The 23,606-nt window shown below is 38.4% G+C and overlaps 1 protein-coding gene across 5 annotated transcripts in view; it reads left to right on the forward strand.

The window, feature by feature from the left end:
* LOC143673742 (cytosolic carboxypeptidase 1) overlaps nt 1-23,606 on the forward strand; it is a 262,732-nt gene that overhangs the window by 53,049 nt on the left and 186,077 nt on the right. For all 5 annotated transcript variants that reach the window (XR_013170577.1, XM_077148653.1, XM_077148656.1 and 2 more), the window contains exon 3: nt 13,205-13,329. Coding sequence is in view for 4 of the 5 variants with exons in the window: in XM_077148653.1 (XP_077004768.1) it covers nt 13,205-13,329 (125 nt within the window). In the remaining variant the exon portion in view is untranslated. The remainder of the gene's footprint in view (nt 1-13,204; nt 13,330-23,606) is intronic.

The raw sequence follows: 23,606 nt of genomic DNA on the forward strand, positions 1-23,606 counted from the left end.
ATCCTGTCTTAAAGCTGCATAATATTCCATTGTATGTATATACCACAGTTTGTTTAGCCACTCGTCTGTTGATGGACATTTTGGCTGTTTCCATCTCTTTGCAATTGTAAATAACGCTGCTATAAACATTGGTGTGCAAATGTCCATTTGTGTCTTTGCCCTTAATTCCTTTGAGTAGATTCCCAGCAATGGTATTGCTGGGTCGTATGGCAATTCTATATTCAGCTTTTTGAGGAACCGCCAAACTGCCTTCCACAGTGGTTGCACCCTTTGACATTCCCACCAACAGTGGATAAGTGTGCCTCTTTCACTGCATCCTCTCCAGCACTTGTCATTTTCTGTTTTGTTGATAATGGCCATTCTGGTGAGTGTGAGATGATATCTCATTGTGGTTTTGATTTGCATTTCTCTAATGGCCAGGGACACTGAGCATCTCTTCATGTGCCTTTTGGCCATTTGTATTTCCTCTTCTGATAGGTGTCTGTTCAAGTCTTTTTCCCATTTTGTAATTGGGTTGGCTGTCTTTTTTTTTTTTTTTTTTTTTTTAATTTTTTAAATTTTTTTATTTTTTTTATTAACGGAAAGAAAAAAAAAATTAACACAACATTTAGAAATCATACCATTCTACATATGCACTCAGTAATTCTTAACATCATCACATAGATGCATGATCATTGTTTCTTAGTACATTTGCATCGGTTTAGAGGAACTAGCAACACAACAGAAAAAGATATAAAATGTTAATATAAAGAAAAGAAATAAAAATAGTAGTAATAGTAAAAAACAACAACAACAAACAAACCAACAAGCAAACAAAAACAAAAAAAACCCTATAGCTCAGATGCAGCTTCATTCAGTATTTTAACATGATTACTTTACAATTAGGTATTATTGTGCTGTCCATTTTTGAGTTTTTGTATCTAGTCCTGTTGCACAGTCTGTATCCCTTCAGCTTCAATTACCCATTGTCTTATCCTGTTTCTAACTCCTGCTGAACTCTGTTACCAATGACATATTTCAAGTTTATTCTCGAATGTCCGTTCACATCAGTGGGACCATACAGTATTTGTCCTTTAGTTTTTGGCTGGATTCACTCAGCATAATATTCTCTAGGTCCATCCATGTTATTACATGGTTCATAAGTTTATCTTGTCTTAAAGCTGCATAATATTCCATCGTATGTATATACCACAGTTTGTTTAGCCACTCTTCTGTTGATGGAGATTTTGGCTGTTTCCATCTCTTTGCAATTGTAAATAACGCTGCTATAAACATTGGTGTGCAAATGTCCGTTTGTGTCTTTGCCCTTAAGTCCTTTGAGTAGATACCTAGCAATGGTATTGCTGGGTCGTATGGCAATTCTATATTCAGCTTTTTGAGGAACCGCCAAACTGCCTTCCACAGTGGTTGCACCCTTTGACATTCCCACCAACAGTGGATAAGTGTGCCTCTTTCTCCGCATCCTCTCCAGCACTTGTCATTTTCTGTTTTGTTGATAATGGCCATTCTGGTGGGTGTGAGATGATATCTCATTGTGGTTTTGATTTGCATTTCTCTAATGGCCAGGGACATTGAGCATCTCTTCATGTGCCTCTTGGCCATCCTTATTTCTTCTTCTGGTAGGTGTCTGTTTAAGTCTTTTTCCCATTTTGTAATTGGGTTGGCTATCTTTTTGTTGTTGAGTTGAACAATCTCATTATAAATTCTGGATACTAGACCTTTATCTGATATGTCGTTTCCAAATATTGATTCCCATTGTGTAGGCTGTCTTTCTACTTTCTTGATGAAGTTCTTTGATGCACAAAAGTGTTTAATTTTGAGGAGTTCCCATTTATTTATTTCCTTCTTCAGTGCTCTTGCTTTAGGTGTAAGGTCCATAAAACCGCCTCCAATTGTAAGATTCATAAGATATCTCCCGACATTTTCCTCTAACTGTTCTATGGTCTTAGACCTAATGTTTAGATCTTTGATCCATTTTGAGTTAACTTTTGTGTAGGGTATGAGATATGGGTCTTCTTTCATTCTTTTGCATATGGATATCCAGTTCTCTAGGCACCATTTATTGAAGAGACTGTTCTGTCCCAGGTGAGTTGGCTTGACTGCCTTATCAAAGATCAAATGTCCATAGATGAGAGGGTCTATATCTGAGCACTCTATTCGATTCCATTGGTCGATATATCTATCTTTATGCCAGTACCATGCTGTTTTGACCACTGTGGCTTCATAATATGCCTTAAAGTCAGGCAGCGCGAGACCTCCAGCTTCGTTTTTTTTCCTCAAGATGTTTTTAGCAATTCGGGGCACCATGCCCTTCCAGATAAATTTGCTTATTGGTTTTTCTATTTCTGAAAAATAAGTTGTTGGGATTTTGATTGGTATTGCATTGAATCTGTAGATCAATTTAGGTAGGATTGACATCTTAACTATATTTAGTCTTCCAATCCATGAACACGGTATGCCCGGTTGGCTGTCTTTTAGTTGTTGAGTTGAACAATCTCTTTATAAATTCTGTATACTAGACCTTTATCTGATATGTCATTTCCAAATATTGTCTCCCATTGTGTAGGCTGTCTTTCTACTTTCTTGATGAAGTTCTTTGATGCACAAAAGTGTTTAATTTTGAGGAGCTCCCATTTATTTATTTCCTTCTTCAGTGCTCTTGCTTTAGGTTTAAGGTCCATAAAACCGCCTCCAGTTGTAAGATTCATAAGATATCTCCCTACATTTTCCTCTAACTGTTTTATGGTCTCAGACCTAATGTTTAGATCTTTGATCCATTTTGAGTTAACTTTTGTATAGGGTGTGAGACATGGGTCTTCTTTCATTCTTTTGCATATGGATACCCAGTTCTCTAGGCACCATTTATTGAAGAGACTGTTCTGTCCCAGGTGAGTTGGCTTGACTGCCTTATCAAAGATCGAATGTCCGTAGATGAGAGGGTCTATATCTGAGCACTCTATTCGATTCCATTGGTCGATATATCTATCTTTATGCCAATACCATGCTGTTTTGACCACTGTGGCTTCATAATATGCCTTAAAGTCCGGCAGCGCGAGACCTCCAGCTTCGTTTTTTTTTCCTCAAGATGTTTTTAGCAATTCGGGGCACCCTGCCCTTCCAGATAAATTTGCTTATTGGTTTTTCTATTTCTGAAAAATAAGTTGTTGGGATTTTGATTGGTATTGCATTGAATCTGTAGATCAATTTAGGTAGGATTGACATCTTAACTATATTTAGTCTTCCAATCCATGAACACGGTATGCCCTTCCATCTATTTAGGTCTTCTGTGATTTCTTTTAGCAGTTTTTTGTAGTTTTCTTTATATACGTTTTTTGTCTCTTTAGTTAAATTTATTCCTAGGTATTTTATTCTTTTAGTTGCAATTGTAAATGGGATTCGTTTCTTGATTTCCCCCTCAGCTTGTTCATTACTAGTGTATAGAAATGCTACAGATTTTTGAATGTTGATCTTGTAACCTGCTACTTTGCTGTACTCATTTATTAGCTCTAGTAGTTTTGTTGTGGATTTTTCCGGGTTTTCGACGTATAGTATCATATCGTCTGCAAACAGTGATAGTTTTACTTCTTCCTTTCCAGTTTTGATGCCTTGTATTTCTTTTTCTTGTCAAATTGTTCTGGCTAGAACCTCCAACACAATGTTGAATAATAGTGGTGATAGTGGACATCCTTGTCTTGTTCCTGATCTTAGGGGGAAAGTTTTCAGTTTTTCCCCATTGAGGATGATATTAGCTGTGGGTTTTTCATATATTCCCTCTATCATTTTAAGGAAGTTCCCTTGTATTCCTATCTTTTGAAGTGTTTTCAACAGGAAAGGATGATGAATCTTGTCAAATGCCTTCTCTGCATCAATTGAGATGATCATGTGATTTTCTGCTTTGATTTGTTGATATGGTGTATTACATTAATTGATTTTCTTATGTTGAACCATCCTTGCATACCTGGGATGAATCCTACTTGGTCATGATGTATAATTCTTTTAATGTGTTGTTGGATAGGATTTGCTAGAATTTTATTGAGGATTTTTGCATCTGTATTCATTAGAGAGATTGGTCTGTAGTTTTCTTTTTTTTGTAATATCTTTGCCTGGTTTTGGTATGAGGGTGATGTTGGCTTCATAGAATGAATTAGGTAGTTTTCCCTCCGCTTCAATTTTTTTGAAGAATTTGAGGAGAGTTGGTACTAATTCTTTCTGGAATGTTTGGTAGAATTCACATGTGAAGCCATCTGGTCCTGGACTTTTCTTTTTAGGAAGCTTTTGAATGACTAATTCAATTTCTTTACTTGTGATTGGTTTGTTGAGGTCATCTATTTCTTCTTGAGTCAAAGTTGGTTGTTCATGTCTTTCTAGGAACCCGTCCATTTCCTCTAAATTGTTGTATTTATTAGCGTAAAGTTGTTCATAGTATCCTGTTATTACCTCCTTTATTTCTGTGAGATCAGTAGTTATGTCTCCTCTTCCATTTCTGATCTTATTTATTTGCATCCTCTCTCTTCTTCTTTTTGTCAGTCTTGATAAGGGCCCATCAATCTTATTGATTTTTTCATAGAACCAACTTCTGGTCTTATTGATTTTCTCTATTGTTTTCATGTTTTCAATTTCATTTATTTCTGCTCTGATCTTTGTTATTTCTTTCCTTTTGCTTGCTTTGGGATTAGTTTGCTGTTCTTTCTCCAGTTCTTCCAAGTGGACAGTTAATTCCTGCATTTTTGCCTTTTCTTCTTTTCTGATAAAGGCATTTAGGGCAATAAATTTCCCTCTTAGCACTGCCTTTGCTGCGTCCCATAAGTTTTGATATGTTGTGTTTTCATTTTCATTCGCCTCTAGGTATTTACTAATTTCTCTTGCAATTTCTTCTTTGACCCACTTGTTGTTTAAGAGTGTGTTATTGAGCCTCCACTCATTTGTGAATTTTCTGGCACTCCGTCTATTATTGATTTCCAACTTCATTCCTTTTTGATCCGATAAAGTGTTGTGTATGATTTCAATCTTTTTAAATTTGTTAAGACTTGCTTTGTGACCCAGCATATGGTCTATCTTTGAGAATGATCCATGAGCACTTGAGAAAAAGGTGTATCCTGCTGTTGTGGGATGTAATGTCCTATAAATGTCTGTTAAGTCTAGCTCATTTATATTAATATTCAGATTCTCTATTTCTTTATTGATCCTCTGTCTAGATGTTCTGTCCATTGATGAGAGTGGGGAATTGAAGTCTCCAACTATTATGGTATTTGTGTCTATTTCCCTTTTCAGTGTTTGCAGTGTATTCCTCACGTATTTTGGGGCATTCTGGTTCGGTGCGTAAATATTTATGATTGTTATGTCTTCTTGTTTAATTGTTCCTTTTATTAGTATATAGTGTCCTTCTTTGTCTCTTTTAACTGTTTTACATTTGAAGTCTAACTTGTTGGATATTAGTATAGCCACTCCTGCTATTTTCTGGTTGTTATTTGCATGAAATATCTTTTCCCAACCTTTCACTTTCAACCTATGTTTATCTTTGGGTCTAAGATGTGTTTCCTGTAGACAGCATATAGAAGGATCCTGTTTTTTAATCCATTCTGCCAGTCTATGTCTTTTGATTGGGAAATTCAGTCCATTAACATTTAGTGTTATTACTGTTTGGATATTTTCCTCTACCATTTTGCCTTTAGTATTATATATATCATATCTAACTTTCCTTTTTTCTACACTGTTTTCCATACCTCTCTCTTCTGTCTTTTTGTTTCTGACTCTAGTGCTCCCTTTAGTATTTCTTGCAGAGCTGGTCTCTTGGTCACAAATTCTCTCAGTGACTTTTTGTCTGAGAATGTTTTAATTTCTCCCTCATTTTTGAAGGACAATTTTGCTGGATATAGGAGTCTTGGTTGGCAGTTTTTCTCTTTTAGGAATTTAAATATATCATCCCACTGTCTTCTAGCCTCCATGGTTTCTGTTGAGAAATCTACACATAGTCTTGTTGGGTTTCCCTTGTATGTGATGGATTGTTTTTTTCTTGCTGCTTTCTAGATCCTCTCTTTCTCTTTGACCTCTGACATTCTAACTAGTAAGTGTCTTGGAGAACGCCTATTTGGGTCTAATCTCTTTGGGGTGCGCTGCACTTCTTCGATCTGTAATTTCAGGTCTTTCATAAGAGTTGGGAAATTTTCAGTGATAATTTCTTCCATTAGTTTTTCTTCTCCTTTTCCCTTCTCTTCTCCTTCTGGGACACCCACAACACGTATATTTGTGCGATTCATATTGTCCTTGAGTTCCCTGATGCCCTGTTCAAATTTTTCCATTCTTTTCCTGATAGTTTGTGTTTGTTTTTGGAATTCAGATGTTCCATCCTCCAAATCACTAATTCTATCTTCTGTCTCTTTGAATCTATCATTGTAGGTATCCATTGTTTTTTCCGTCTTTTCTACTTTGTCCTTCACTTCCATAAGTTCTGTGATTTGTTTTTTCAGTTTTTCTATTTCTTCTTTATGTTCAGCCCATGTCTTCTTCATGTCCTCCCTCAATTTTTTGATTTCGTTTTTGAAGAGGTTTTCCATTTCTGTTCGTATATTCAGCATTAGTTGTCTCAGCTCCTGTATCTCATTTGAACTATTGGTTTGTTCCTTTGACTGGGCCATATTTTCAATTTCTTGAGCGTGATCCGTTATCTTTTGCTGGTGTCTGCGTATTTAGACAGATTTCCCTGGGTGTTGGGTCCAAAAGTTTCGAAGATTTTTCTGTGAAATCTCTCGGTTCTGTTTTTCTTATCCTTCCCAGTAGGTGGCTCTCGTGGCACACGTTTGTCTGCGGGTCCCACCAGTAAAAGGTGCTGTGGGTCCTTTAACTTTGGAAAACTCTCGCCGTCCGGAAGGTTCGCTAGCCGAAGCGGCTTGGAAGAGTTCCAGCCGGCCCGGGGTCCGAACGCCGGGAGGATCGCTGGCCACCGCAGCCCGGGAAAGCGCCCATCCGAATTTCCTAGTCGGCCGGGGGCGCCAAGCGTGGCGGGAGGTCCCCAGCCGCAGCGGCCCGCCCGGGAGAGTGCACCGTTCCCGGGGAGTCACGGGTTTGGAAGGCCCCCCCGTCACCGTTCTCCGCGGCCTGGGGATTTCCGATCCAATTCTCTCAGTTGGTCCAGGGGGCCGCGCGTGGTGTGGGCACCAGCCGCCGCGGTTTGAGGGGACCGCCTGTGCAATTCTCCCAGCCAGCCTGGGAAGGGGGAGGGAGTGACTCCGGCCGCTTGCCGCCCTGCCCGGTGAAGCCCACGCCCCTCGGCGATCTCACCAGAGCGGGTTCTCTCAGCCAACCAGCCGTTCCAGGAAGGGGTACGCTGTCTTTTTTATCTCTGTCGTGGCTTTGGGAGCTGTTCTGTATCGTTTCTACTCCCCTAGTAGCTGTTCTGGAGGAGAAACTAAGATCCGCGCGACTTACTGAGCCGCCATCTTCTCCGGAAGTCGGTTTCTTCTTTTTTGATATAAGCATTTAGGGCAATAAATTTCCCTGTTAGCACTCCCTTTCTCATATCCCATAGATTTTGATATGTTGTGTTTTCATTTTCATTTGCCTCAAGATATTTGCTGATATCTCTAGTAATTTCTTCCTTGACCCACTGGTTGTTTAAGAGTATGTTTGTTGAGCCTCCATATATTTGTGAATGTTCTGGCACTCGGCCTGTTATTGATTTCCATCTTCATTCTTTTATGATCTGAGAAAGTATTTGGTATGATTTCAGTCTTTTCAAATATATTGAGACTTGCTTTGTGACGCAGCCTATGGTCTATCCTGGAGAATGATCCATAAGCACTTGAGAAAAAGGTGTATCCTGCTGTTGTGGGGTGTAATGTTCTATAAATGTCTGTTAAGTCTAGCTCACATATTGTGTTATTCAAATTCTGTTTCTTTATTGATCCTTTGTTCTAGAGGTTCCACTGATAAAAGTGTGGAATTGAAGTCTCCAACTATTATGGTAGATGTGTCTATTTTAAATTTCTCATAGAAATTTAAAAGAAATTTTAAATTGAGAAATTAAAAATAGACACATTACTAAAGGAGAAAAACTACCAAGCAAGAATTCTATATCCAGGAAAACTGTCCTTCTTTTCTGTGTTTTTCGTGTTTGCCTCATGTATTTTGGAGCGTTCTGGCTCATTGCAGAAATATTTATAATTGTTATGTCTTCATGTTGAATTGTTCCTTTTATTAATACATAGTGTCCTTCATTGCCTCTTTTAACTGTTGTGCATTTGAAGTCTAATTTATTGGATACTAGTATAGCTACTCCTGCTCTTTTTAAATTGTTATTTGCATGAAATATCTTTTCCCAACCTTTCACTTTCAACGTATGTTTATCCTTGGGTCTAAGATGTGTTTCCTGTGGACAGTATGTAGATGGGTCCTGGTTTTTATTCCATTCTGCTAGTCTGTGTCTTTTGATTGGGGAGTTAATCCATTAACATTTAGTATTATTGCTGTATGTGTAGTACTTTCTTCTACCATTTTTCCTTTTGGATTTTATATGTCATATCTAATTTTCCTTCTTTTTACCTTTACTGATTGTCTTCCTTTCTACACTCTCCTCCACACCTCTCTCTCCTCTCTTTTCATATCTGTCTCTAGTGCTCCCTTTAGTATTTCTTGCAGAGCCGGTCTCTGGGTCACAAATTCTCTTTAAAACGTTTTAATTTCCCCCTCTTTTTTTTTTTTTTTTTTTGGCTCCTCATTTTTGAAGGACAGTTTTGCTGGATATAGAATTCTTGGTTGGCGGTTTTTCTCATTTAGTAATTTAAATATATCATACCACTGTCTTCTCGTCTCCGTGGTTTCTGCTGAGAAATCTACACTTGGTCTTATTGGGCTTCCTTTGTTTGTGATGGGAAACTTTCAGGATTCTCTCTTCTCTTTGACATCTGACGTTCTGATTAGTAAGTGTCTTGGAGTACATCTATTTGAATCTTTCTGTTTGGGGTACGTTGCACTTCTCGGATTTGTAATTTTAAGTCTTTCATAAGAGTTGGGGAATTTTCAGTGATAATTTCCTCTATTAGTTTTTCTCTTTCATCTTCTCTTATTCTTCTGGGACACCCACAGCGCATATATTCATGTTCTTCATGTTGTCGTTCAGTTCCCTGAGTCCCTACTCATATTTTTACATTCTTTTCCCTATATTTTCTTTAGTTTGTTTGATTTCAGATGTCCCATACTCCTCCAGTTCACTAATCCTATCTTTTGCCTCTTGAAATCTAACATTGTAGGTTTCCATTGTTTTTTTCATTTCTTTCACTGTGCCTTTCATTCCCATAAGTTCTGTGATTTTTTTTTTCTGGCTTTCGATTTCTTCTTTTTGTTTATTCCTTGTCTTCTTTATATCCTCCCTCAATTCATTGATTTGATTTTGAGGTTTTCCATGTCTGTTCGAACATTCTGAATTAATTGTTTCAACTCCTGTATCTCCTTTGAATTGTTGTTTTATTCCTTTGACTTCAGTTTTCCTAGTATGATTCATTATTTTTTGCTGGCGTCTAGGCATTTAATTACTTTAATTAGTTTACTCTGGAGGTTGTTTTCACTTTTTTTTTACCTAGGATTTTCTTGCTGGATGACTGTTGTCTCTCTGTTCTTTGACATTCAGTTCAGCTTATTCTAGATCTCTTTCTTAAGTTTTAACAGATCAGAAGTTTTCATTTCTTGTTTTCTTGTTTCTTGCCCTGCCTGTATGGTATCTTTTTCCCCCGCTTAGAAGGGTCTACTTAGGTATTATAGACATAGCCAGATTTTCCCAGACCAAACTGGCCTCATCTCAGGAGAAGTTACCTGCATCAGTTTTCCCTGAGGGTATGACCCTGCAGATTGAAAGGGTTTCCTGTGAAGCCTTTGGACTCTCTGTTTTTCCAGCCCTGCCCAGTATGTGGTGCTTTTCTGCCTTATGCTGGGCCCATCAGCATAAGGAGATGTGATACCTTTAACTTCAGCAGACTCTCCCAGCTGGGGGCGTCGTTGAGACAGAGGAGAGGTTGCAGGCTGGCTATAGTCAGTTCACTTTTCCAGACCCTGGAGTCCGAATTCCTTGAGGGAGGGAGTCCACTTGAGCTGGGCCCCACCCCTCTCCCAGGAAAGGCACAGGGTCAAGATAAACACTCAAACAAGCTTAATTCTGCCTATGCCTTGGCAGTTGGAGGCTGAGAATCCCTACCGCTGTATCTAAAGAGTAGTTAAGCCATAGAAACACAGCCACTAAAAAGAAAAATAAAAATCCTTTTTGGAGCAGGATGCCCATTCTTTGGGTTTGCCAATCAAGAGCATAAGTTGGTATGTTGTTTTGTGTATTTTCAGGTCCTATGTTTCCCCTCGTTTCCTTCAGGGCTCAGATTCTTTCAATTATTATGTGGTATCCAATCCAGGAAAACTCTGTTTTGTTTTCTTTTTTCTTTTTCTGTCAGCCCTGCCCCCTCTGTGCAGGGGCAAAAACCAGCAACCTCTGCTTTTACTTGAGGTTCATCTGAACTGGGGTCCTATTTTTAGTAGTCAGAATTTGTTAATTCCACAATTGGAGCTTGGTAGAGCTCAGCCCCTGCTGCTGGTAAAGTCTCTTTCCTGTCCCCTCTGGGAACCAGCCTGTTGGGGAGGGGCGCTGGCTGCTGCAGTTTGGGGAACTCACAATTCTGGGTGGGCTTGCAACGGGTCCAGCTTGTCCAGACTGGGGTACGCTGTGTGTTCAGTCGCTGATGTGGCCCCAGCAGTTATTCTGTACTGTTCCTGTCTACTTACTAGCTGCTCTGGAGGACAAACTAAATCCCACACCTTGCTAAGCTGCCATCTTGGCCTCATCTCCCAGTAATAATGTGAGAATTGTTTTGTGTTCAGTTTTTTGAATGAGTTTTATTTGCTACAGAAAAATATTCACAGATAACCTTTAAGAGAAAAATAGTTCGAGAAAAGAAAATGCTTAATTGCTTCATTTCAGAATTTTAGTTTTCATATATGCAAATTTATTTCAAATCTGAATTACAGGATTTCTTTTTTCAAAGATATATTTGCTCCCTAGTATACAGATTGTGGTGATGGGTTGCAGCACAGGTGTAGGTGCAGGTTGGTGATGCTACGCTGGTGCCAGTGAGCCTAAACCCCCAGCGGCTGGGAGCATGTGGCTGTGTGTGTGCTCGGGTCTGGGGGTCGTGGCCTTGGTGTACGCTGGTCTAGGGCTTGGTTCCCTTTGTGCACATGCACAGAGCTCAGGGCAGCGGGTGGGTGTTGCACCAGTATGGGTTGGTGGTGGACGTGGCCATGCTGTGCTGTTCAACACTTGCCCAGAGCTGGGGGGAGGGCATGGCTGGGGGCCTTACACATGTGGAGATCTGGGAATGCTATAAACTGACATGCACATGTGTGCACATAGCTCAGGTCGTATGGGGTGGGGTTTCCCAATTGTATGGACTGGGGATGGGTGTAGCCTAGGTATGGAGGTAAGCGCCTGCAGCCTTTACGCACTGGTAACCGTTTGCAGACAGCAGGGAGGGCAGGTAGTGCTCGTAAGGGGTGAGACGAGACTGTACTTGCACAGGAGAAGTTGGGTGGGCTGGGACAGGCACTCACCTGCACTTGGGGTGGGAGTGTGGGGCAGGTATGTGCATGGAGTTTGGTGAGGTGGGGGCGCTTCTAGCGCGGGAAGGGGTTGCAGGTGACGGGGCTCAGATGTGTGGGGTGTGGAGTAATTCATGAATCTCAGGTTTATGCTGATGAGGTTAGCGCTTTCAAGGAAGCTCCTTGTCTTACTTCCCACTCCCCATCTCCCTGTTAGTGCACTCCTGATGGCTCTGGGCTTCCTTGTTAGGCTGTTTGCACCAGCGGATGGTCTCCGATTCTCTGATTCTCAGTTCCTCAGCTTTTGCATCAGGACCTCCCTATGTGGTGCAGAAGACTCTCCCAGGTCACTTACAACCTGGAATTGCTGGCTCAGTCACCTTCCAGTCCCTTCTCTATTTGTTCCTTGGATCGGGGTGAACTCGACCTACCCTATTCCTCCATCTTACTGGAACTCCTGTCATCCCTTTTTTTAATAGTCAACCATAATTTAAAAAATCAGAATAGATTAATTTACAATAAAATAGTCAACCTAAAATATCAGACCTTTTAATTAGGGCCAAGGAAAACAATAGTTCCCGTTAAACAGCAGAATTGTACAAGTGATATTTTTGCCTATATTTGATGGCACAGAAACATAAAAGTCATATAACTTCCATTGAGAGCCTTTTCCTCCAGAATAGAGTTCATATAGTTGCTTCTTAGGCTTTAGAAAAGCACATTATTTAAAAAATATATCCACAACTCCTCTGATAATGAGAACACTTTTAAAACAATTCTTATACAAACAAAATCTTAAAATGATTTTGTGGTATGTCAGACTGCTTAAAGAAACTTAGCAAAGCTGTGAAGTAAAGTACAAGAATTATAGTCCCCTGTTTATAGCAACCGCCCAAATAAAATATTTTCCCTAATTAATTATCCTGCTTCCTGTAATTTTTTAGCAAAGATTAATTACAAGTAGCAGCAGAATGCTCCGTTGTTTGGTTTTCAGTTGTAGTGCCAACTAATGTGTTTCAAATTTTGTTTTCAGTAATCACAAACACTCAAAAAACCACATTTTAAATACCCCACTTACCATAGTTATATAGCTCTTTTTTAAACTACAACTTTTTCACACTAACATGCCAAAACTCACACCTAAGTTTAGCTTCTTAAGATGATAATAAAAGAATATTTTCAAGTCTGAATTTTGGACCTGATTAGATATTTCTGTGCTTAGAGTATACTTAAGGAAATAAGGATGTATGGGCACAAAAGCCTGAAATGAGTAACTATCTGATTCTCCTTAATTTGACATTAAATGTAACAGACTTAAGTGGTAGCCTTTTGATGAGATCTTCCCTGACCACTCTGTTTAAATTGTGCCACCTTTCCCTGAACCTTTTATTTCTCTAATCTGCTTTTTTTCTGTAGCACTTCCTAACATTTGACATACTATATAATTCACTTGCTTAGCTTTTTTTTATTTGTTTCATTTACAGCTGTGTTGACAACTCCGAACAGTGCTAACTATTCAAATGTTCAGTGTTTTTAGAAAGGTAGAGGTTTTTTTTTTGAACAGTGATTTTTATAGTAATGAATTTTTAGTTAATGTAGAATGTGCCCTAATGTAAAGTAACATTCTTTTTAGCCTTACCAATAATTCTCGGATTGTGGGACTCCTGGCTCAGCTGGAGAAAATCAATACTGAATCAGCAGAATCAGATACTGCCAGATATGTCACGTCAAAAATTCTTCATCTGGCTCAAAGTCAAGGTAAGCTTTAATCTTTTGGTTTTGCAATATGTTTGTTTGTTTGTTTGTTTTTGGGAACATGGTCCAAGAATCGAACCCAGGTCTCCCACATGAAAGGGGAGCATTCTACCATTGAACCACCCATGCATCCGTGTTTTTGCAGTGTGTTTTTAAAAGTAGATATTAAGAACGTTCAAAATTTTGATAAATTGGATGATTACCTGTAAAACTTGGACTTTGTAAAATTGACTCAAGAAGTAGAAAACTGAATAACTTTGGAAGAAACTGAGCTTGAAAACGTTGTCTTCAAAGATGATTATGATTTTACTTGTATGTGTCATCCCTCCCTCTTAAGTTTAAATCACCACCTTCAAATCGGAGTTCTAGTTTTAGAATATTGAAAAAAAAGGTGTTAATTAGCTGAGTGTTGTTTATTAGTGTGGCCCACCACTTTGTAATTTAAGCTCTGCCATTCAATGGCTGGGAAGTTATTGAATCTCTAGGATTTAGCTACACCATTTCTGAAATAGAGGTAACAGATTTCATGAGATTGCCATGAATTTAAATGAGAATATATATAAAAAATGTTGAACAAATGTTATCTGCAATTAGACATTATTCCTTTATTTTTAGAAGGTACTACTACTAAATTGATATGAAAATCTTGATAGACTACAAAACAAAACAAGTGTTCTCATTCAAGAACGTAAATGTGAAAATCTTGAATCAGATATTTGGTGGGGGTGGGGTGTGAGGATAGTTGTGTGGGAGACTTGTTGCCTGCCATGTGCAAGACCAGGGTTGGAGTCCTGGCCCATGCACTTCACAAACAAACAAAAAAACCCAACAAAACAAGCAAACAAACAAAAATTCAACAAGTGGTGCTGCAATAACGGGATATATTCACATGGAAAGAGAATGAAATGTGACCCTGCCATGCAGCATACAAAAAAAATAATAATAATTAGTGAACTAAATCTCCCTGTACATTAAAAGATGAATATCATTGCTAAAGAGCATTTCTTTCAGAAATGCAAAATAGTTTAATATCAGGAAAAATATCAATGTAACATTATTTGACTAGGTCAAATAAAATCCTTAAAGGAAGTTTATATAATTTAAAAACCTATGTCTGGACTCAAGGTCGGCGTGCTTGGCTCGGGGGCTGTTCTGCTTGGAGTAGCCGGCTGGGGGGTCTCTGCTGGGGGTTTGGGGAGCTACCAGCACCTGAGGTGATCAGCTGATCTGCAGCGCAGGCGACCCTGCCAGACACCTCGATTGCTGGCCGACTACGCCCCGAGGCCCAGCCCCACGGTGGATGATTGGCCCACTTCTGGTCTCCCCGCAGCTGCTGTCCACTACACCCACGTGGCTTCACCAGTGGCAGCTGTGCAGGCTGGAGCTGAGGCCTGTGTTGACGTTAAGGTGGAAACAATTTCAGTGGATGGAAATGGAATACTGCTGGTCAAGAGCGATTCAGAACATTAACTCCCAGCCATTGTAGAGGTGCACAGGGTGCTATATTAGCTGATGATGTCACATGAAGAGACACCTTTCTTAAACTGGATAATTGGTTAAATGAATTGGAAACATACAGCACAAGAAATGACATAGTAAGCATGCTAGTTGGAAATAAGGTTAAGAAAAATCGTGAAGTTGATAGAAACAAAGGCCTGAAATTTGAACGAAAGCATTCCATGTTGTTCATTGAGGCAAGTGCAAAAAACCTGTGGTGGTGTCCCAAGTGCCTTTGAGGAACTTGTTGAAAAGGTCATTCAGACCCCTGGACTGTGGGAAAGTGAGAACCAGAATAAAGGAATAAAACTGTCAAACAGGAAAGAAGGCTAAGGAGGAGGCATCTGTGTGGTTATTAAACTCTGGGAAATTACATCTCTTGCATATTTGATCAGATAGTGCCATCTTTCTATATATAAACTCAAACTGCTTTTTTAGGGACCTTGTAGTTTACATATATTTGTTTTGTATCATGGCAGTAAATATTTGCAAGAAATCCCACTCACTGGCTTTCCCAGGTAACACATTATGGTAAATATGCACAATTTGCAGTCTGCAGTTTTTTATGTAACATAAAATAGATGTACCTTTATGAGTACATTTGATTTTATGAATTACATTTATCATGTAATTAAAAGAAATCTATCCATCCAGTATAAGTTGATAACAAGATCTGCATTTGGTCTCTTCTTTGCTTACATCCTCCTATCCGTTACTGAATTACTTGATATATAGAACTCCTGGAAACACTGGGAGTTATACATGTATTATCAAACTGGTGTATTCCTTCAGGAATGACAAAGAGCTTGATTTCACAGCTTTTCTAGGATGTGTCCTGGCAGATTATCTTTTAGTACTATGCAAAATTCTCATTAAAGAATGTATCTTGGGTGGGTCGTGGTGGCTCAACATGCAAGAGACCAGAGTTCAATTCCTCTTGCCTGCCCATGCAAAAAAAAAAAGGAACTCTAAGATTATAATCCAATCCACTTATAATTAAATCTTTTTTTGTTTTGATGATGCTTCTAAGCTAGCATTGATACATTAAAGACCAAACTTGGTCTTACTTTTTAATTTACTTCAATAGCAATAAGATTAGCAGTAAGGTTATTGCTAATCTTATTCTTAACAGAATAGCAGTAAGATTCCCCCCATTTTGGTTTCGCAAGAACATGAATAGTGTGTTTATTGTAATGCATATAGTATTTACCACTTTGCAGTCCAGCACTTTCTTTTAATAAATATTGGTGGTGTTCCTCCAAGTACCTCAATTGTAGCTTGTTTAATGTTTATGAAGACCTGTATCTTCTAACTTTCTAAATGGCTGGTTATTATTAGAAACTTATTTCTGTATTTTGAGGGGAGGGGTAGAAACACTAAGTGACAATTTGAGAAAGGCACATCACTTCAGGTTTCTTATACATGTGGAAAATACTGCTGCAGTGAAAATCTTGATCATTTACAGTAATAAGTAACTAATAGCATATCAAAACCAGCTCGTGCAGACTAATAAATCTTTTCCACAGTGTTCAGTTTTCTAACTTCTTACTCTTGTGATTGTATATTTTTTTCACATATACTATTTAATTTACATTGATCTCTGATGTTGTAAGTCCCCACATAAGTAGTTTGTCCTTTAATATTGAACTTTATGATAACCCTCAGTAAGAGTCTCTATATATAGAGTTGCAATGGATAAGCATTTTTGCAGGTCACTTTGTGTGCTGGTTTGAGAGAATGTTTGGACCCTAGAAAAGCCATGTTTTAATCAAAATCCCATTTCATAACGTCAGAATAATCCCTATTCAATACCATATGTTTGAAACTGTAATCAGATCACCTCCCTGGAGATGCAATTTAATCAAGAGTGGTTGTTAAACTGGATTAGGTGACAACATGTCTCCACCCATTTGGGTGGGTCTTGATAAGTTTCTGGAGTCCTATAAAAGAGGAAACATTTTGGAGAATGAAAGGGATTCGGAGAGAGCAGAGAATCCTGCAGCACCATGAAGCAGAGAGTCCACGGAGCCAGCGACCTTTGGAGATGGAGAAGGAAAATGCCTCCTGGGGAACTTCATGAACCCGGAAGCCAGGAGAGAAAGCTAGCAGATAGTGCTGCGTTCGCCATGTGCCCTTACAGCTGAGAGAGAAGCCCTGACTTGTGTTCGCCATGTGCCTTCTACTTGAGAAAGAAACCCTGAACTTCATCGACCTTCTTGAACCAGGGTATCTTTCCCTGGATGGCTTTGATTGGACATTTCTATAGACTTGCTTTAATTGGGACATTTTCTCAGCTGTAGAACTGTAAACTAGCTACTTATTAAATTCCCCTTTTTAAAAGCCATTTCATTTCTGGTATATTGCATTCCAGCAGCTAGCAAACTAGAACACTTTGCAATAGTGTGTTAATGCATTTCAGGTTGGATTCTTTCTGAAATGTACATCTTCAAGATGAAAACCTCACATTCTCCTTGGCTTACATTTGTAAAAACTAGATTACACATATAAAGACATTCTGTATGTTTTTACTAAATACAAAAGCACTATTATAATGTTGGAAAAAATAGTTAACAGGTATACTTAAGTTTGTTCATGTAATATTAAAACTTTACATTTGTGTATTTATGTGGCACCTGTATTGGCAAATCTTTTCTGTTTATTATTTTTGCTCCTTGTGTTGTAATAGTCTTTCTGTGCATTGGATTGTTGTCTTAATTTGGTTAGAATTTGGATACACATGAGTTTCTTGACTATAACTTTAAAAAAACAAAAACAAACCTATGCTTGATTTTTTTTAAAAATTAGTTTTTTGAAAATTTATTTTTTGGAAATAAATTCAAATTACAGTTGCAAACATAATATAAACCCCATAAAGAGAACTCCAACATATCCCTCCCACCAGATCTACCAGTTAAAACATTTTGCCCCCTTTGACACATCTCCCTCCTTCCTTATCTATCTGTCTATCTACCTTTTGAAAATCTGCATGTTGTACACATCGTATTCTTTAAACATATAATACTTTCATGTGCATTTCCTGTGAACAAGATTAGTCACTTATGTAATCTAATTCAGGGAATTTAACCTTGATATAAAGGTTGCATTCTATATTCCAATTTTCTGTTATATTTCAGTACTGTCTTTTTAAACATTTTTTTTGTGAAAATATAACATATACAAAAAAGCAATAAATGTCAAAGTGTATTTTAATGAGTAGTTATAGAACAGATTTCAACTTTTGGTGTGTTACAGCTCCACCATTTCAGGTTTTTTCTTCTAGTTACTCCAAGGTGCTGGAGACTAACAGAAATATCAGTATAATGAGTCAGCAGTCATACTCATTTGTTAAATTTTGTCTTCTCTGTTATAACTCCCCCTTCTCCTTTGATCCTTCTCCCAGTCTTTAGGGATATTAGGGCTATGCCCATTCTAACTTACTCATGTTGAAAAGAGGTGTCAGCAGTATGGAATAGGGGATGGAACTAGTTGATGTTCTTGGAGAGTCTGATCCCTCTGGGTTTCAGGACTTATCTGGCCTACGAACTATCTGGAGGTTATAAGTTTCTGGAAAGTAAACTTAGTACGTGAAACTTTTGTAGAATCTCAGATGGAGCCCTAGGTGTTCTTTAGGGTTAACAGGAATGATGTTGGTTGGGTTTTGACAAACTGTGGCAATTAGCAGTTTCTAGCTTAAGCTTGTATAAGAGTAGGTTCCAGAATAGCCTCTTGACTCTATTTGAACTCTCTTTGCCACTGACACGTTATTTTGTTACATTTCCCCCCCTTTTGGTCAGGAAAGTGTTGTCCATACTGCAGTGCCAAAACCAGGATCATCCCTGGGAGTTATGTCCCAAGTTCCCAGAGAGAGTGTCACCCCTGGATGTCACGTCCCACATTGGGGGTTGTAGGGTAATGATTTTCCTAGCAGAGTTGAGCTTAGAGAGAGGCTGCATCTGAGGAACAAAAGAGGTTTTCTGGGAGTAATTCTTAGATGTAATTATAGGTAGGCTTGACTTCTCTGCTACAGAAATAAATTTCTTAAGAGCAAGCCTCAAGATTGAGAGCTTGGACTATTAACTTGGGAGTCCCTAGTGTTTGAGACAGTATCAGGGATTTCCCAGGGAAAAGTTTAATAGTTCCCTGTTTTTTGTCCAGTCCCTCAAGGGACTTTTCCAATACGTTCAAATTATCTGCCTAATGTAGTCTGGGATGCATCCAGAGTATAAGCTTAACAGAATTAAGCTTTACAGAATTACAAACCGTTGTTCCCATTCTGAGCTCCATGTGCTTGTGTTGTTTAAATGAGCTATCCAGGCAGGTTGAGTTATATTGTGTGCTACAGAAAATTTAGGTTTTGGAAAAATAAACTTCTCTTCCTTTGGTCTCATACAGTAGGTGAAGCTCTAAAATGTGGACATCATTATTCTTTGCCCTGTATTCTGATTTACCTTATTCTCAGCCATCTCGGTGTCATTTTTATCTCTTATTGAAGCCTGATTTCTTTTTTGGTTTATTTAACAGGTGTTGTATGTAGTAATGCTGACTTTTAGAGTAGCAGAAACTCAACTCTGAGTCTTAGCTGTCACACAGGTAGCCAAAGTTCCAGGGAAACACTATATGGTTATATGTATATAGCATAGTGTCTTAGAATCAAGATTGAGATGACACAACCCCGGAGTAGATGTGGCTGCTATAAGAACTAACAATCTAGGCTCCAGTTTTCTTATGAGTATTTGTTAAAAGAGACCATACGAGATTTGTTCGTTTGTTTCTGGCTTATTTTGCACAGCATAATGTCCCCAAGGCCATTCGCCTTGTGTGTGCCTCACGAGTTTGTTCATTTCTATAGCTGCACAATATTCAATCTATGTATATACACTAGAGTTCACCTTTCTGCTTCTCAGTCAGTGTACCTTTAGGGCACTTCTATCCATTAGGCATCATGGATAATGTCCAAAGTAAACAACCCATGTCTCACAGTATCCTCACTTAGTTGTACAATCATCAACACTCTGAATTTCAGAGAAGTTTTATTGCTTCGAAGAGAAAAATGACAAATAAACACAACCTCACCAAATAGAAAATCTAATCCTCCCCATAACTCCTTTTCCTTGTATCTCTAGGTCCCCTCTATTCTACATTATACACCTGTGAGTTTACCTTTACCAGGGTCATAAAAGCAGTGATATCATTCATTGCCTATCCTTTTGTCTGGCTTATTTCACTCAGCATTATGTCTTCAGAATTCATCTATGTTGTCATATGCTTCAGGACATCATTTCGTCTTACTGTTGTATAATATTCCATTGTATGCTCTGATGATTAGGATCTGGTGTCGACTTGGTTAAGTGATGATGTGCAGTTGTCTGGTCAGGCAAGCACTGGCCTAATCATTGCTGCAAGGATATTTTGTGGCTCTTTGATAAACTGGAGGGCTGGTGTATTAAATCATCAGTCAGTTGATCACAGATATAATCAGCCACAGATGCAATCCACCTGCCAATAAGAAGCCAATCAGTTGAAGACTTTTAGGGGAGAAAAGAGACTTTCCTCACTGCTTCTTTAGCCAGCGAGCCTCTCCTGTGGAGTTCATCCAGACCCTTCATTGGAGCTGCTAACTTTGCTACCTGCCCTACAAATTTTGGACTCTTCCATTCCCACGGTTGCATGAGACACCGTTATAAATCTCGTATTTATAGATATCTCCTGTTGGTACTGTTTCTCTAAAAAAATCGAATTCATATGTATATAACACATCTTGTTTATCCACTCCTATGTTGATGGCACTTGAATTGTTTCCATCTTTTGGCCATTGTGAATAATGCCACTATGAACATTAGTGTGCTAATGTCTGTTCATTTCACTGCTTTCAACCTTTCTTGTTATATACTGAATAGTGGTATTGCCAGATCATAGGGCAACTTGATATTTGGTTTTCCAAGGAACCACCAAATTGCCTATACTAACTTGAGAATAGAAGAGCTCAAAAGCCACTTGATCCAAGGAAATTCACAATTACAGTGGTTTGTAGCTTAATAGGGAGAAACCATTTGATGGTGAATTTTTGCTAACTTTAATAAAGAACAGTATGTGCTCCTAGTATTGCATTTAAGAATTATGGAAACAATGAATTATAGTGGGGGAAATTTTTTACAAGTTTTTATAATATTTAAAGTTTAAACTATTTAAATATTTTCAATAAGGAGTTTTTATTTCTGTAGTCTTCAGTCTTTTCTCAAAAATTGTGACCAAGAGCCTCAGTAGTCATTTTTAATGCTGAACTGAAGGAATTTCACAGTACGAAGTCCTGAATGCCAACAAATATGCAGTCATCTCATTCTACATATTAGAGAACACTGTAAGATCAAAAGTGGATTTTTTTTTCTTCAGTCAGAAAATTAGGGACTGGAGTAGGAAGCTAAAGGTTAATTATAACTGGCTGAAAATGGGGCCAAGGAGAAAGAGCGTGGGGTGCTGGGTTATCTTTCCCTGCCGGGTGGTCCTTCCCTCCCTGTCCTCTGGGCCTCGCCCCTCACCAGTGTGCATGTGATTTTCTAGTTGGAACAACTTCATTAGTGTGTCAGCCACACAGGCACATTCACCCTCACAGACTTCCACCTTTCCTTCTGTCTTGTTTTCTTCACACACCTTGAACACTGTGGTTTTGACCACTTATCTTGCCTCTTCCCAAACCAGTCACAGTCACTTTCTTTTCACCTTTTACTACTAGTCTCCACCTGATTTTATGAGCCTCCTTTTTCGCCAGTTTATTGTTCATCCATCCATTGAAAATATTTAGCTAGGATCCACTGTGTACCCTTGCCCAAACCCAGTGCCCCTAATCCCCTTACCTCTTTTTTCATCACATAGTTGTATATTCATCATCATGATCATTTCTTAGAACATTGGTATTAAGTCAGAAAAAGAAATGAAAAAAAGAAAAAACTCACATATCCCATACCCCTTACCTCTCCCTTTCATTGATCACTAGCATTTCAATCTACTAAATTTATTTTAACATTTGTTCCCCCTATTATTTATTTATTTTTAATCCATATGTTTTATTCATCTGTCCATAAGGTAGATAAAAGGAGCATTGGACACAAGGCTTTCACATTCACACAGTAACATTGTGAAAGCCATATCATTATATAATCATCTTCAAGAAACATGGCTACTGGAACACAGCTCTATACTCTCAGGCACTTCCCTCCAGCCTCTCCATTATACTTAACTAAAAAGGTGATATCTGTATAATGTGTAAGAATAACCTCCAGGAAAACCTCTCAGCTCTGTTTGAAATCTCTCAGCTGTTGACACTTTATTTTGTCTCATTTCTCTCTTCCCCCTTTTGGTCAAGAAGATTTTCTCAATCGCTTGATGCTGAGTCCCAGCGCATTCTAGAATTTCTGTCCCACGTTGCCAGGAAGGTGTGCACCTCTCGGAGTCAGGCCCCACATCGAGAGGGGGAGGGCAGTGAGTTTGTTTGCCGTGTTGGCTGACAGAGAGAGGCCACATCTGAGCAATAAAAGAGGTTCTCTGGGGGTGACTTTTAGGCCCGTTTTAAGTAGACTTAGCCTATTCTTTGCGGGGATAAGTTTCATATGAACAAACCCAAGTGAGGGCTCTGCCTATTGCTCTGGTTGTCCCCAAATATTCTCCTTGCGAAAATATCAGGAATTCTTCAAATGGGGAAGTTGAATTTTCCCCCTTTCTCGCCATTCCTCCAAGGGGATTTTGCAAATACTTGTTTATTCACTGTTCAAATCTATGTTCTATATTTTTAAGTTAAACATTGAACTATAAAATGATATAGTTATTGGTTATATAATCTTATGCCTTATAAAGAAATTAAGAGAAAGATAAAAATATTATTATGCTGTTCTTTAATATTTACTCACACATTTGCCATTTCTAGGGTCATTTCCTTTCCACCTGAAGGATGTTCCTTTGAAAAGACAGGCCTGTTAGCAGTGAATGCTCAGAATCTTTCTCTGTCCAGAAATCTCTTCTTCATTTTGAAATGATTGCTTTGCTGGATATAGAAGTCTAGTTTGACAGTATTTTTATTTTATTACTTACAACAGTTGCCTCCATTGCCTTCTGTCCTCTATTGTTGTTGTTTTTGTTTTTTAATGCAGTTTTATTGAGATATATTCACACACCAGAGAGACCATCAGACATATACAGTCCATGGCTCACAGTGTCATTACATAGTTGTACATTTTTCACCACAGTTCCTCTGTTGTATTGTGTTAAAAAAATTGGTCCATCGATCTTATTGTTGTCTCTCTGTAGTGATATGTTTTTTTTCTTTTGTAACTTTCAAGATTTTTTTCTTTTTGGCTTTCATAATGTGACTATGAAAAGTCAATACCTGAGTCTTTTTGTGTTTAACCCCACTCAGGATTTATTGAACAGAATTAATATTTCATCAAATACAGAAAGTCTTTGATTGTTATTTTTTTTCAAATATTTTAACACTTCATTTTCTCTGCCTGTTCTGGATCATTCATTACAAGTATGTTGGCACCCTTGATATTGTCCTATGAGTCATTGATGTGTTCACTTTTTCTCAATCTTTTTACTGTTTCAGATGGGATCATTTCTATTGCTCTATCTTCACGGTCATGTAGTCTTTCTTCTGCCATCTCACATCTGCTGGAGGAGTCCCTTTAGTGATATTCTCATTTCAGTTTGTGTATTTCCAACTTCAGAATATCTTTTTTTATTCTAAACATAGTTTTTAAGAGACATCGAAATTGGAAAGGAAGAAGTAAAAC

This window comes from Tamandua tetradactyla, chromosome 2 (genome assembly GCF_023851605.1).
Source record: "Tamandua tetradactyla isolate mTamTet1 chromosome 2, mTamTet1.pri, whole genome shotgun sequence".
NCBI lineage: Eukaryota > Metazoa > Chordata > Mammalia > Pilosa > Myrmecophagidae > Tamandua > Tamandua tetradactyla.